This window comes from Phallusia mammillata, chromosome 4, assembly GCF_965637545.1.
Source record: "Phallusia mammillata chromosome 4, kaPhaMamm4.hap1.1, whole genome shotgun sequence".
NCBI classification, from domain to species: Eukaryota; Metazoa; Chordata; class Ascidiacea; order Phlebobranchia; family Ascidiidae; genus Phallusia; species Phallusia mammillata.
This window is the reverse complement of record NC_137255.1, coordinates 15,730,796-15,746,610: the sequence shown is the minus strand read 5'-3', so window position 1 is coordinate 15,746,610 and position 15,815 is coordinate 15,730,796. Positions and strand designations below refer to the sequence as shown.

General features: G+C 36.9%; 2 protein-coding genes across 5 annotated transcripts; one reads left to right on the top strand and one right to left on the bottom strand.

Annotated features, from left to right (window-relative positions):
• Nucleotides 1-146: 146 nt before the first annotated feature.
• On the bottom strand, nucleotides 147-6,467 carry LOC145223230 (uncharacterized). 4 transcript variants are annotated; one of them, XM_080089611.1, is made up of 14 exons: nucleotides 6,099-6,467; nucleotides 5,802-5,912; nucleotides 5,088-5,148; nucleotides 3,563-3,626; nucleotides 3,370-3,441; nucleotides 3,228-3,311; nucleotides 3,089-3,154; nucleotides 2,959-3,012; nucleotides 2,828-2,902; nucleotides 2,367-2,501; nucleotides 2,219-2,293; nucleotides 1,836-2,042; nucleotides 1,628-1,779; nucleotides 147-1,171 (listed from the first exon to the last, which is right to left on the bottom strand). In XM_080089611.1, exons 2-14 carry the CDS (start codon nucleotides 5,905-5,907, stop codon nucleotides 355-357), a joined length of 1,968 nt encoding a protein of 655 aa, XP_079945737.1. In that variant the 5' UTR covers nucleotides 5,908-5,912; nucleotides 6,099-6,467; the 3' UTR covers nucleotides 147-354. The 4 variants fall into 4 exon arrangements, with proteins under 4 accessions (XP_079945737.1, XP_079945738.1, XP_079945740.1 ...); XM_080089612.1 differs by lacking the exon at nucleotides 3,089-3,154 and having other exon boundaries at nucleotides 6,099-6,466; XM_080089614.1 differs by lacking the exon at nucleotides 6,099-6,467 and having other exon boundaries at nucleotides 5,088-5,182; nucleotides 5,802-5,867.
• A 112-nt stretch (nucleotides 6,468-6,579) lies between these two features.
• LOC145223229 (uncharacterized) lies at nucleotides 6,580-15,527 on the top strand. Its single transcript, XM_080089610.1, has 11 exons — nucleotides 6,580-7,231; nucleotides 10,594-10,707; nucleotides 10,952-11,053; nucleotides 11,126-11,211; nucleotides 12,441-12,486; nucleotides 12,556-12,707; nucleotides 12,770-12,936; nucleotides 13,439-13,613; nucleotides 14,349-14,624; nucleotides 14,833-14,952; nucleotides 15,022-15,527. The coding sequence occupies exons 1-11, from the start codon at nucleotides 6,661-6,663 to the stop codon at nucleotides 15,211-15,213; spliced, it is 2,001 nt and encodes a 666-aa protein (XP_079945736.1). The 5' UTR covers nucleotides 6,580-6,660; the 3' UTR covers nucleotides 15,214-15,527.
• The last annotated feature ends 288 nt before the right edge of the window (nucleotides 15,528-15,815 follow it).

The following is a 15,815-nucleotide window of genomic DNA, read 5'->3' as shown; positions in this document are numbered from 1 at the left end:
CACATAACTAAGTTATCCCCCCAAAAAGTGTCACAAATAATAACCACTAATTTGACCCAATTTCGGCTGTCATCACTACACCAATACTATTTGCTAAATAAGCTGAGAAACGTCTGAAACCGCTGCTCTATCAGTGCGTTTGAAGATGTCACAACCTTTTTTATTTATTTTTAGGCATCCCAAAATTGCAAACAATTACTCAGAAGAAATTTCATTTGCCCAAAGCGTGCAGAAATAAAACACAGAAATAGCGTATTTTTTTGCACCATTCACTGAGTGCGATCAATTTACAAGTTGCATAGATTTTCAAATCGAAACTGTTCAATAAAAAACTTGCATAAAAAGGCTTCAAATTCATTTGCGAGGCATCATAAGAATTAGAGACGACTTGTCAAACGGACGGTGCTGAAGCTTAAGGGCAACTGCAGCATCAAGGGCTTGCTTCATGCATACGGTGACCTCTTTCTTAGCAAGAAACTCGAGTAGATTATCTCGTATGTCCAACATCGACGGGCGTTTACTTGGATCCTGTTGCCACGACTTACACACAACGAACTGCAGGAATTCAAGAATCTCGAGACTCTCGCCAGTTATGTTGCTACAGTCTGAAAAACTTGGTCGTTGACCGCTTTTGATCAGGTCTGCAAATTCGCCCTCCTGTCGATCTTTGTTCGGCAAAGATTCTTCCAGGATGCAGTACCCAGTCATACCAAAACTGTGCACGTCGGAGGCTTTTGTTAAATTCTCAAGACTGGCAAGTCGCTCTGGCGAAGCAAAAATCCTGGTATACGGGGTTAATTTTCGTGGCTCGTCCTGTGCAAACTCCGTGCGCGTTTCAAAATTGGCGCCTCCAAAGTCGGATATTTTACAGTTGATCTCGGACGTCAAAAGTACGTTGTGGGGTTTAACATCGTTGTGAGCAATCCGACGGTCAACGAAAATATTGTGCAGAAAGGCTATTCCTGACGCAATATCAGAAAACATCCGAAGCTTTAGGTGGAGTAAATTCATTTGCTTGATAGCACTGTTAAATATTAGATGTGCCAAAGAGCCACCGGACATATATTCCATGACGAGGTCGAAACTGCCATCTAGATGGCTGATTATACCAAACATTTCTACAACATTGGGGTGATGAGCCATCTGGGCAATTGTACTTTCGTTCAGAAAGCTGTAAACAAAAATAATAATTTTTGGGTAACAAATGGCGCATATACATCCCATACATAGTGTTCTGAAGATATACTGAATTGTTTTATGTGAGATGACTGATAACCTATACTTAGTACAAAATGTATTAATCTATCAATGTTTTAAATTCTCTGCTCTTAAGCAATAAGTTGATGGTGGTAGTGGGCCGGCAACCTTTCAAAAGTCGCTGGCTGCTACCATGATCAGCAAGGATTATGCGGAGCATTTCAAATAATATTTTTTTCTTAAATGTTTTTGATTTTATAAATAGAGGTTGTTGTAAGTAACAGAAACAATTTTGGATAGGGGGTAAAAGAGTCGGATAACTTTGCTTGGTGGGCCACAGGTTGTTGATATGTCACAATGTAGGCCACATGATGTAAGAAATTAGCTTTGATGTGCTTAGCATTGTGAAAATAAAAAACAAAACACATACCTGGCCTTATCTGCCCCCTTCTGTGTTTTAATAGCTACCCATCCAAGTGATTCATGAAATGCAAGGTGTACGACACCAAAGCCACCCTTTCCAAGAGATGAGTTTGACTTACACATAGAAAATTCATTTGGTTTATACAAGTTTATGTTTACCTGTAAAACAATGGTTTTTGAAAGGTGAAATACCTTGGTACACCTAAAACTCAAACCTTGAATTTGGGCCGACATAGGTCTTGGAAAACTTCTTTCATTATCTTTATGTTCTCAGCAAAACTACTTTTTATTTTAGTAGCCAATACAATGTTAAATTGATGCAAACTTCCATCAAGTTGCTGCAATGCCTTGCTCTGAGCTGCATTACACTGTTCCTCAAACCAACTTTGTTTCCTTGATGATTTTTGCATCTGCTTTATAATCTAAACAACAACAATATGGATGACATTGACTGCTTTTCTATTTGGGTGGAAATTCAAAGATAAGAAATTATGTTACACTCCACAAGTTGGAAATGTCAATTAATTGACACCATCTAAAAATATTTTCCAAAATTTTGATAAATTGTAATCTACATTTGTTTAAATTCATGGTCTACCTCCTGCAGTTCCAGAGAGTGGTCTTTGCAACATTCCACAAATATTGTAAATGCAGCATCAGAAGTTTGATCTATCTAAAACACAAACAATGCCTAATCATAAAAAAATAATAAAAATATTTTTTTTTAAAAAGACCCATTTTCTAACCTGTTTTGCCAATTTTAGATCTTTCACATTGTGTGGTTCATTGGCTTGTTTCAAACCTTTAATGTTTGGATTATCTTTGCTGGAAGCTTCTTGCAACTTACTAGTAGTGATTTGTTCAATTGAAGATTCTGTGATCTGGGTTGGTGATGGTTAAACAAAAAAGCGAAATGTAAATTTTTTTCCATATATGGTCTTCTATATTGCATGAGATTGGGATCATTGCATGTTTTACAACTAGTTTCTTTGGCAGACAGAAACATGTGGGTTACTTTGGGCATAAAGTTCCAAGTAATACATTTTTATTTGTGGGTTTTAAATGTATGCAGATTTGTGGGTTTTAAATGTATGTTGCTGTCCCAGAATAAAGCAAACCTAGAGTAACTAAGTGCAAAACCCATTTTTACCAAATCTTGTATCAGTAATTGTCAGGGTTTTTATTTTAAAACATTTAAAAAACTGACCATTTTTTTTCTTTGTCTTGGCTTTTGTGGAGGTTTCATTTTCACAACAGGAACTGACTTTTTTACTTCATCTTTCTTAACAAAGAAGAAGCATTTATTGATTTAACCGTAAATTTACCATAAAAACTTACATCGTTTTTTGTAAGCTGTTTTGAGAGGGATTCCTTAACCATGTTGTAAACAATCTAAAAATGAAACTAGTACTTTGTTGATGCCAACACAAGGCAGACATGTATGTTTATGTAAACTGGGCCTACCAACCTTTGAAATCATAGTCCTCTCCTTTTGATGAAACACTTGAAATTCACATTGATTTTTCGAAGCAAACTATACAATTTTTGCATTGTCCCAAAATAGGAAATGATTTAAATACTACTGTACAAAAATGATGATAATGTACCTGTTTTCCCTGTTTATCAAGGACATCACACTTTTTTTGTTGTCTTTTATAGCAAAGTACTGTTTTCATGGCACTTGAAATGTTCTACAATATGCAGAGAAGTTTGACATAGTAATAACCTTAAAAAAATAACTTTTTTTACCTGGTTTACATTATGTAGCCAACGAGGCAAATTTTCAAAAGATTTTGCATCATCGTAAATAAGAAATACACCCTGCAAAACAAAAGGCACTTTATGCCAATAAACTTGTTTAAACAATGTATAGTACATTTTTTGCCTTAGTCAACTAAAAGTAAAGAGGTTTGAAAGGTAATTGGCAAATCAAAATTTTTACCTGAACGGTTTTCTCATAAAATGTAGAATCAAGTTTTGCAGAACTATCTGATCCTTGACTATCGCTGTAAAAACAAACGTTGAAGACAATATAGTATGATTGTTTTTGTAATGTAAAATTTTATTAAAACTAGAAGGGTGGCTTAGCACATATTGCCCTTGCATATACACTATAACCTATTTTAAAACATAAATATATTTCCTATGCTTATTTTGTATTGGGTCCCATATTAGCCATCGTCTTTTATAACTTTAGTCGTTTCTGCAGGCAAAAACTCATGGGTCCCCACACATGCAAAGTTGAAAATAATGCAATTCAAGAGATAACCATGAGAAAGTCTGGTGTTGTAAGGTAAAACACAGTGACTGGCACTGGGCTTAAATAATAATACTATGTAGAATACAAACTACAAAATTAGATTCACCCCAGATATTGTTTGAAGTATGTCCTATTTAATGTTTTAAAAAACTGACCCATTTTAGGGGGCTAGTAGGGCAACTAATTCGGTTCGACACACAAACTAAAAAATATATAAAAACCACAATGACTCAATCAATAGTACTGCAAAATTTCAGCCCAATCCGCCAATGTTTAAAATTTCGACCACTAGAGGTGTTTTGAGCAACAACCGTTACTGTTTCTGACGTCATAGGGCTGTTAACAACCCCCTAACTGCCATGGCGCAAAAACAACCACCAAGCAACCCACCAACGAGCAACATACAACTGGTTGCCCTTGTAACACTATTGCTCCAAAGAAATCTTTCGTCTGTGGTGCCCAGTAACATACAAATACGTTTTACACTTTAGGGGCTTGTGGGGTAAATGTAGGACTACAGGGTTGAACACAACAATCGACACCTATAAATGGCATACTATACAAGAAATCCAAATTTCAGTCAATTCTGACACTGTTTAAAAACTCACCCATTTTAGGGGGCTAGCGGGGTAAATACTGGGGTTATCAACAAAAACAAAGTGGGATGCACATCTACATGAATATATCTACCATCTGTGTAAATTTCAGCCAAATCCATCAAACATTTGATGGAAAAACGAGTCGGACAAACTTTGGGTAAAAACACCCATTTTAGGGGGCGAGCGGGGTAAATACTGGGGTTATCAACAAAACCAAAGTGGGATGCACATCTACATAACTATATCTACCATCTGTGTAAATTTCAGCCAAACACATTTGATGGAAAAATGAGTCGGACAAACTTCCGGGAAAAATACCCATTTTAGGCGGCTAGCGGGGTAAATACTGGGGTTATCAACAAAAACAAAGTGGGATGCACATCTACATAACTATATCTACCATCTGTGTAAATTTCAGCCAATTCCATCAAACATTTGATAGAAAAACGAGTCGGACAAACTTTGGGAAGAAAAAAAAAAGGAAGAAAAAAAAAGAAAAAACAAACAAACAATTCGAGTAAAATCAATATGTGTCCCCTTCAGGGAAGGGGACCCATAATAAGCATTGATTGAATGTAACAAAATATCAAAAACATAACAATTCTCACCATAATTCAACTTTGACCATGTTTCCATTGACATCAAACTCTTCTGTTTTAAGTTCAAAACCTCAGAACAAAACAAAAACTTCCAGTTAATGTTCCTGTGCAACATCATTCAACATCAAATTGACGAATATTTATACATATACCATGTTGTGACATATTTTGTAATGTATTATCACTACCACATTGTAATAATGAAACACATTGCTATATTTTGTAATGCATTAAAGTTTTTGTTGGTCAAATATGCACTTTTTGCAATGATTGTTTCTGATAATTAAACTATGAAATCAATGCCTAACATTCCATAACTGGCAAATTAAAAAATTGAGCTAGCAATGTAGTATATAATGGCCAAGCTGCATGTAAACACTATTTATTCCAACAATCTACTTAATTTTTTCAAACTTTCTACACAATACACAATCTACAACTATATACTGTTTTAGGGGTGGATTGCAAAAAATCAGGAAGTGACTGGAACTAAGTCTGTTTGCATGAAGCATGGCATATTTTTTATCAGAATTGTATAGCTTAAATAGTACATACTATTTATAGATTGTGTATTTTAGAGTAAAACATTGTGAAGCATCATAAACATAATCATTAACTTGCATTACCGACAATCAGTGCGGCCAGTTTTAAATGAAATCGTTGGGAAATTTAAGGTGTATGTTGTGCTTACTTATTGTAATGCAGCATTAGATAGGATGTTACCTGCAAGTGGTGTTGTATATTTGCGACCTTCAAATGCTATTAGGATTTCTCGCTTTCCAACACTGGAATCCCCAATCAATAAAATACGAAAGTCCGGCAAAGGCATCTTTCCTGCAAAAATAGTTTGTTGAGCAAGGAAAAAAAACATGTTTTTCCCAGAAAACTTGTTTCTGTGAGGCCACCTGCCCACCTAAAAACTTGTTATTTGATTTTACACTGGTAAAAACGGTCGTTACTTTATGACAAAACAATGCAGTGTCAAGTTAATGTAAATGATGTAAAACGAAGGAGTGATACCTGCAAAACACTTCAAGCAGACTTGTTCCTTTCACTCTTTATGGCCAGCGGACCGCGGTGTTGACTGTTGACTTTGAATCCAGTCAATGTTGTTGTTGTGTCACGCGTGACTGATCCACGCATTATTTCGGGACATAGACATCGTAAATAAAAGCATAGAAATTATGGCATGGAATATAACGACAAAATGCGCCAACGTGTTTTTGTTATTATGCTGTTTTTTTATGAAGTGGTGGGACATTTTCATTCCCACAGCTTGTACTAAATTTGCAATTGTTCGTAGGACATCAGCTAAAGGTTCTTGTTCAGTTGTTCTTACTTACAGCTCAGTTGTGATTTTCGATAAACAGAACACATATGACATATCTGATTTTTTGTTTAAACTTTAAAAAAAAATGCCCACACAGCTTTTTGTATTGTGCCTGGGTTTAGACATTTCAAAGTTTCAATAAATACCTTTGCATGTTTCCAAAAAATCATAATTTTTGTGTTTTTTTTAGTTTGTAAACACTATTATTATTACAAAAAAATCAGGCAATCTATTGACAATTTTTGCTGCATTATGTCAAATCGATCTGAAAACTCCCATATAGAAATTGGAGTATGGGATCCAAGTTCTGTTGCAAAGCCAAGTTCACAGTCACCAGTAAACCACCCCTCACAAAGTTATGGCGTTCCTGCTTCAAGTCAGCACAGCTGGCATAGCCAACCTTCAAACAACAGTGTTGGTTCAGACTTTAATTTGTCATCAATGCGTGATTCGATGCCTTACCAGCATCAACAAGCACCAGTGGAAGGAAATGTTTCTAACATATTCTATACACCATCCCAACAAGGTGGATACATTCAAACATCTGACCCCACGCCGTATTCTAGTATTTCAGGAAACAGTATGAGCATGATGCCACAAAGTAATCCACCTCAAAGGGCATGGAGCACAGCTCAGCCTTCCGAAAGTGCAGCTGACAGAAGCCAAAATTGGAGAAATCCACCTCCACAGCCCTACAACAACATGCAACAGCAATATGTGCCATATGGTACTCCACATTTAAACCCTCAACAACCCAGACAAAACTCAACAACCCAAAATTTTGTCAATCCACTAATTTCGAATGTAGATTCAGAAGCTGCTGGTAAGTGTACAAACAAATATATTTGTTACTCAATTTTGTATTACAGACGACTTCGGTTAATCACATCATTAATTTTCCAGGATGTTTGATGTGATTAACCGGAATATGTGATGAACTAGTTTAAAATGTACACAGTGCCCGCTGTTGCTCATTAACACTTTCCCAGCTAAAACAAAGTTGATATGACTGTCATCTGTGGTGACAGTTCAGTATTTTCAACTATTTCTAGCTGAGAGTAGAAAAATTACTCTTTCAAAACCAAAGTACCAATCACAGTGCAGAACATGACATCATGCTTCCTAACTTTCTGGGTATGGTGCATTCACACACTTTTCAACTAGCACACATGCTGCCAGATCGCTTTATTGGTGCTTTACGTCACACTGTTACCCTTTATTAAGGCAAGGGTTGCATAGAAAGTGAGAAGACTATAGGTTACAGACAGGCCCCACAAGAGGGGGGTGCAGCCGGTGCGCCGCACCGGGGCCCATGAGAGTCTAGGGGGCCCATAATGATTCGATGCAACAAGTTTAATGATTGTTAGGTCGGTACATGCGCGAATTTTAGCGAGATCTCTTTGCGATGTTTCTATTTTTGTGCCACAGTTGTGTCCATTGCTTGGTAAGGATTAGCAATGTCAATGGTAACATTTATTGCAGTATAAGTCATGTAAGTCACTATTTTCAAAGACTTGACTTGAGTCTTAGCTATGAAAAGACGTGACTTCACTCGGTACACAAACAATAAAAAAGATAATCCCCACCAGATAACCGGTTCAGTTGGCTTTAACCACACAACAACAGAACTTTACGGTGCGATTCGTAGTTATTATGGGTTCCCTTCCCTGAAGGGGACACATATTGATTTTACACGAATTGTTTTTTTTTTTTTTTTTTTTTTTTCTTCCCAAAGTTTGTCCGACTCGGTTTTCCATCAAATGTTTGATGGATTTGGCTGAAATTTACACAGATGGTAGATATAGTTATGTAGATGTGCATCCCACTTTGTTTTTGTTGATAACCCCAGTATTTACCCCGCTAGCCCCCTAAAATGGGTATTTTCCCCGGAAGTTTGTCCGACTGGTTTTTTCATCAAATGTTTGATGGATTTGGCTGAAATTTACACAGATGGTAGATATAGTTATGTAGATGTGCATCCCACTTTGTTTTTGTTGATAACCCCAGTATTTACCCCGCTCGCCCCCTAAAATGGGTGTTTTTACCCAAAGTTTGTCCGACTCGTTTTTCCATCAAATGTTAGATGGATTTGGCTGAAATTTACACAGATGGTAGATATATTCATGTAGATGTGCATCCCACTTTGTTTTTGTTGATAACCCCAGTATTTACCCCGCTAGCCCCCTAAAATGGGTGAGTTTTTAAACAGTGTCAGAATTGGCTGAAATTTGGATTTCTTGTATAGTATGCCATTTATAGGCGTCGATTGTTGTGTTCAACCCTGTAGTCCTAACATTTACCCCACAAGCCCCTAAAGTGTAAAACGTATTTGTATGTTACTAGGCACCACAAACGAAAGATTTCTTTGGAGCAATAGTGTTACAAGGGCAACCAGTTGTATGTTGCTCGTTGGTGGGTTGCTTGGTGGTCATTTTTGCGCCATGGCAGTTAGGGGCTTGTTAACAGCCCTATGACGTCAGAAACAGTAACGGTTTTTGCTCAAAACACCTCTAGTGGTCGAAATTGTGAACATTGGTGGATTGGGCTGAAATTTTGCAGTACTATTGATTGAGTCATTGTGGTTTTTATATATTTTTTAGTTTGTGTGTCGAACCCAATTAGTTGCCCTACTAGCCCCTTAAAATGGGTCAGTTTTTTAAAACGTTAAATAAGACATACTTGCATTATTTTCAACTTTGCATGTGTGGGGACCCATGAGTTTTTGCCTGCAGAAACGACTAAAGTTATAAAAGACGATGGCTAATATGGGACCCAATACAAAATAAGCATAGGAAATATATTTATGTTTTAAAATAGGTTATAGTGTATATGCAAGGGCAATATGTGCTAAGCCACCCTTCTAGTTTTTGCTGAACTTTATCATAACGGAGTCGCTGTTACATGCAAAAACTTTCTTTCTTTCGCTGGCATTGTGTTGTAGTTGCCGCTGGTTTAAGCCAGTGGCCAACAAACTTAACCAAGACTAGTTCTGAATGTTGCAAAGTTATAAGTACGATTTGGCAAACCAAAGATAAAATACGGTCGCGGTTTGAATGAAATGGACAGACCTGGACCCCGGGCAGTAGTTTGGTGACCCCTGGTTTAAGCAAACGCAGTAAATAACAAGACCAAGTACTTGGTTTTACGCATTTACTTTGCTGTACAAACGCTCTAGCGCAGGAGTGGGAAACCTTTTTGTTTATAAAGGCCACCAAACGGTTCAGGCCGCATAGCCTATTTCCCAGGCCAAGGGCAATAGTGTTGAAACTTCCCGACTTACAAAATGGTCGTTTTGCTATTATCTCGTAGAGTTATAGAACTTACGGTTCAAGCTAAACAAAATCGTTTACTACATTTTTACCTTTACTATTAACCCAGAAACTCGCTTGTTTACAAATACCGATGATCTAAGAGCAGCTTATGACATCACAGACGAGTATAAAAATTCGCTTATTCGCAAATAATTGTTCTTTTACAACTCAAGATAAGATTGTAGAACCTTGGGCTCGTGCTAGTGCTACGGAAATTGCTTTGTGTACCACTATGGGACCTTTGACTCTTGTTTGAAAACCGCTGCCCTAGAACTAATAAATAGTAATGTGGAATAAAGGTCAAAAATACGTTCTGTATATTTTTCAGCGCCTGGTGCAGTCTGTAATTTTAAACATCGTAGTAACAAATTTTGACGTACAATGCCGTACTTAGTCCCTACAAAGCCACAGGTTCCCCACTCCTGCGCATGTAGTAAAAATATAGAAATTTTAGACTTTCAAAAATCCTACGGTTTGACGTTCTTGTCCAAGCTGTTTAATAAGTGTCAATTATCCATTGGTCAACTTGCTTCTGTTAGCTCTGAGTGACGAATGAACTTATTAAATGTTTGATCATCAGCGCATAAACTACAGTGCAACTGAACAAACTATTCTAGACATGACTTTAGTGTTCAAAGGGGGACCCAGAAATTGACCTGCACCAGCATATTTTTTCGCTCTCCAGGGCCCTGGTTACAGAAAACAGAAAAGGAGAGGAGAGAAGAGTGTGGAAAAAGCCTTGCCAATGTAGTTATCGTTATTATTTTTTGATTGGCAGGGTTTGGGATTTTTGATTGCAATGCAATTAAAAGAATTATGTAATTAACCAGATTTGTCTGTATATTACAAACATTTCTTTTTTGATATTTTGTAGATATCAAGGTTGATAGAATGCATAAAGCAGCACAAGAAGCTGAAGAAATAAAGAATACCATGATGAAAAAACCCACTACCATATCAAAAGGGGCTTTAGCTGTTTTACAAAAAGGTTTGCTAATGACTTGGGATATTGGTGTATTTATCTTAATTCAGTGGAAAATAAACAGTTTATACAGTTGCTAAAATAAACCCTGTTTCGAATTTGGTGTATTGAAGAATCACTAATCTATGAATATCTATCCATAAAGTCTGCATCTTCAAAAAATGCAGTATCTGATATACTGGACAATTAAAAAATAAATTTGTTTAAATTGAACACAGGCACAAATTTATGCAGAATTGTTGTCTGTCAGATTTAAAAGATGCTGCTGCACCTTTTCAATCACCAGAAGCACTAAAGCAGTTTCGTGATAGGCAGTTGGGAATATTAAATCCTGAAACAAACAACTATACCGGTAAATGATCAACTTGCTTGCTTTACATGTGGCAAAAATATACCAAACGGCACCAAAAATATATGTTTGCAGAAAGTTCAACAAATATAAACCCAGAACAGATCCTCTCATCATCAAATCTCTCAGCCACAGCAGCAGAGTTTGTTCCACAATTTGCTGTAAGTTATGTGGCGGCTACTATTATTTTACACAAAACACCAGTTGACATGATAGCTGAAACTTGGAGTGTTGAGAAATATAGCTTTAAACTTTTGAGGAGCTCTTTTAACTTGGTGTATTCACTGCCATCTTATTTGCTAATTTTCAGGCCAAATAGTGTTTAAAATGTGTCACACTCAAGCTTTTATTAAAAACCAAGGTTTTAAACCTTTTTAATACCCAAAGTCTAGAGACAAAACATTTCTTCAGCTTATGTAGTTTTGTGTGCCTCAATACTTTTTTTGTACAAATAAGCAGGAAAAAAGTGATATTTCTGGATTGCAAATGGATGTCAGCGCAGAGGGTGGTGGGGAGGTTGTTGTTGTTCCCAAGCTAAACCTTCCTTTAAGCCCTGATTCAGACCGAGCACAAATGTATGATAGAGAACAACAGGGGTACAAGATGCTTAGCACAGAAGAATCAGGACAGGATAATGGCCAGGGCTGGTATGCTCCATACTGGCTTGATGTGATAGGAGAAGACATTGTGGATCCTTTTGAAACAAACATTTTTCAAAATCCTATGGATGGCCCTAATCTGCATCCAAGTCCTCTAAAAAAGCCAAAGCACCTAATGACTATGAGTACGCCTGTTAAGATGATGTCTGCAGCCAGAAGATGTCACATTGACAAGGAGTCAAATATAGACCCAAAAGTGGATAAATTATTATCAAACCAGTGTCAAAGTTCTTTCAGTACAAGTAATGACAGCCACACAAAAAATGAACAGTCAGATTTGCTAGTACTTTCATCATTTCCATTTGTTAAGAACTATGAGCAAAATGCTTACACTTCAACAAAACAGTTGCCAATATTAGGTCTTTGTCCCCTTGATCATCTTGGTTTTCAGTCTGAACAGGAGTGCCTGACAGAGTTACAGAGTAAGGTAATTTACAAGACTTTTATTTTAGCATGGTAAGGACTTTTATGATGCCTTGTTGGTGATGTTGATGCCTATAAATGATCATGGTTAGAAAAGTTGATAAGGAAAACTATGTTTAAAGCTTTAGAGAAATGACTTTGCGCTGAACATTTCGGATATTGGTCAGACAATGATCATAATAGCAGGATATCTAACTTCAGGTTGTTTAAACAAACAGGTTTTTGCCCTAATAGCCATTGGAATAAACACATTTTGTATGTTTTTGCCCTAATAGCAATTGGAAAAAACATATTTTGTATTTTTTCAGGTAAAAAAGGCTCAAGTTCCACCTCTTACAACAATTGATGAGCACGGTATTTCACTTACACTTTTAAGCTAATCATTCTGTTAGTTGGTGTCTTATATAAAAAATTATGTTGCAGATGCAGTTGAGCATATTAACCAGTGCATCAACAATCTAATTGTTTATCCAGCTTGTTTTGATAGTACAGTTCCAAGTATGCTGAAAACATTAAAAAGTTACGCACTGCCCGAATCTACAGTACAAAAGGCTGTGGATATAATTTATGAAACTGTAAGCACTAAAACATTTCATTCGTCCTTTCTTTATTACAAATCGTGTTTTTTTCTCTGTAGTGCATTATTGAGCCAAACTTCAGGTATCTTGGAGCTCAATTATGTGACACTTTAGCCAGATCCGACACAGGCATTCCGAAATTTCGGTCAATTTTGCTGTCAAAGGCACAGAAGGAGTTTCAAAACATGGATAATGCACTTGGTAGTGATGATATAACAATTGAAAGGTAAATCAGAGTAAAGTTTTAGCTTTCAACTTTATTTTGTGTTCCAACCAAGGCCTTACTTGCCAGTAGAGTATTGCTTGCAAAAGTTTTTATGTCAGTGGTTCTCAAACTTTTTTTGCTGCAACGCCTCTGAAAAGGTTTTCTGGACTTGAGACGCCCCAGCAAATGAAAGTTAATGAGGAAACTTATTATTAAAATTGTGTTTATTGATACTACACCAAAAAGCCACGAAACTGAACTATTCTGCGACGCCCTTGGAAAATTGAAACAACGCACTAGGGCGTCTCGACGCACAGTTTGAGAACTACTGTTTTATGTGATAAAAAATGTAAACAATTACATAGGCACTTAAAGTATGTAGTTTAGTGTCCCTTTTCTATGAGGCGTGGTGTTAATAAAATGACCCTCACATTTGTATATTTAAACCTGCTTTCATAATGACAAATAAAAAATGTATGCAACTTCTGGCAATCCTAATCAAATCAAAAATTGCCTTTTGCAGGGCGAGAGGTTTTACCCACTTTGTATCAGAACTATTTCTCAGTTTAATGATGGAAAGACCAAGTGGAAAACTGGAAAGATTTGCCATCCTTGGTCGTGCAATTTTGGGTGTAATGGAAAAGTTAATCAAGCATGCAAATGATGAAAATATCCAATGTGTGGTCAGAGTGTTAAAGGTATGAATGTTGCTGTTGCTTGTTTTGCAGTTATCACAGACTGACCTATCTTTTTCCTACCTTCCAAAACAGTTATAAACAACATTATAATGCATGTTTTTTCTACACATTACATTGTTTGTTAGAACTGGCCATAACTTGCACTCATCATCAAAATAATCTTTGTTATTAAAAAATATGTACAAAGAAAATGTTATAAACTTCCAGAAATTAGAGCACAAAATGCAAACAAAAATCAAAAATATGAAACGAGGTTGTGTGTTTGTTTGTAACAAAGAAATCATTGCATGTTGATTGCTGACACTCCATGCTTTGTTTAAACAAGAACCCATGTGTGGATTTAAAGATGTAGCAATGCCACTAAAAACCCAATGATTGTTTATTTACATTGTTTTTACCAAAGCATCGTCATTGTCTCCACCTAAAAAGATCGATATTTCTTAATGTAACCACAGTTTCCCGTGCTAAAACGACTGCCTGGGAGCAATACCCATGTAATTACGTACTTAGGGGTAGGGTACGAATTGGCATGACGTCACAAATGATCCCGTAGGTTCATTCGAATTTTTCGACAAAACAGCCCAATTTTCGGGTTTGGCCTGAATCTGATTTAGACTCTGTGCATCTCTGTTTGAGACCCTCAAGATCTGACCTGAGAATCTTGTAATTTATATGGTGGCTAGTTTGGTGAAATTCGTATGTTTTTGCAAAAATAAATCTGTTGCGTGTTTTTAGTTGACGGTTATGTCGATGGAAGATTCTTTAAAAGATGATGAAAAGGGCTCGGCAGAAAAAATGCAATCTATCTTGGACAATCTTATTTCATTTTTGGACGATGACAAACAATCAGTGAAGCTAAGCAAGGCTACAACAAACCTTTTAAGTGGCTTCAAGAAACTGCGTGCAGATAATTGGGGCCGAGTTTCCAAAGAAGAGACACAAGCAGCATCGAATACAAAGCAGTTTTATCCGGGTCAGCAAGAAAGTCCTACAAATGAAAGTTTTATGATTGTAAGTGAAATATTGATAAGTATAAGCATTTATTCATTAGATAAAAAACTACCAAATCATGGCAGATAAACGAGGTGATTTGTAAGACTATGTAGGATCTTTTAACATTTTCGTTTGATAATAATCAACAGTTTACGGTGATCATACGATAATGTTAAAAATCTTTTGTGAGTCTTATCCTATATAATTGCATATTTTTTATTTTAAGAATGAACCAGTTTTTTTCACACCGGACGGCGTTCAATATACTGCTGCTGACGCTGCAGACCCAGAGTTTTACAATAAGTTTTTGGCGAGATTTGATGACCAAGCTTATAACATGGCTGGGGTACGTACTGTACTGTAGGAACACGGCCAATTTAGTCGTTAAATTATAAATACTATTTCGTGTGTTTAGCCAAGTGTCCCGGATGCGGCGCAGTACACGACTAACCCCCTTGACGAACCTCCATGGGCAGGCGATTACAATGATTGGTCGCCGGCAGATGCTGACCAGTTTGATCTTGCGGCGGCCGAGGACGACATCAAATACGACGACGATGATTACGACGTTGAACTCGAGATGTTTATTAACAAGATAGTGGGTTAAAAGATATGCAGAAACGTCGTGGTGTCTCAAAAAGGGCTATTGTCACAATGGAACGGGGGTTTCCAGACGTGTGGCGAGGTCCAATGCCCATGTTGACAGCTAACATTGCTTTTTTACCAGCGCTATTTGCTACAGTGCCTCGTCCCACAGGACCAAATCAAAAAGCGAAAATTGTGGAAAATTGTACATGGCATTGTTCTTTACCATTCTTTTTGGTTGTGTTTTTTTTGTAATTGTTCTTCACAGTACAAGCGGTGTTTCCATGTAAATTTAAGTGTTTGTCCTGCAAAGCTAAAAAAAATTGTTTTAAGCCACTTGGTTTACATGAAAATTTAAAATCGACCAGAGGTCCACATGGTTTTGTACGTGACGAAACTAGTGTTTTTCTGTCCGGTTTATTGAAGATAGTAGACTTATTTGCCATTCTAAATTGAACAGAAAGTAGCGTATCGAAACCACCTCGACAGGTTGGGGTCAAACCGAAATCTTCGCCTGGCAGAACCTGTAGCATTTTTTTTTCTCCGGGGCCAGTCGTCAAGCCCGAACATCCTTTCTACTTCTACTTTTACAGTCAAGAATGGCTTAAATAGTAAGTTAGCCAA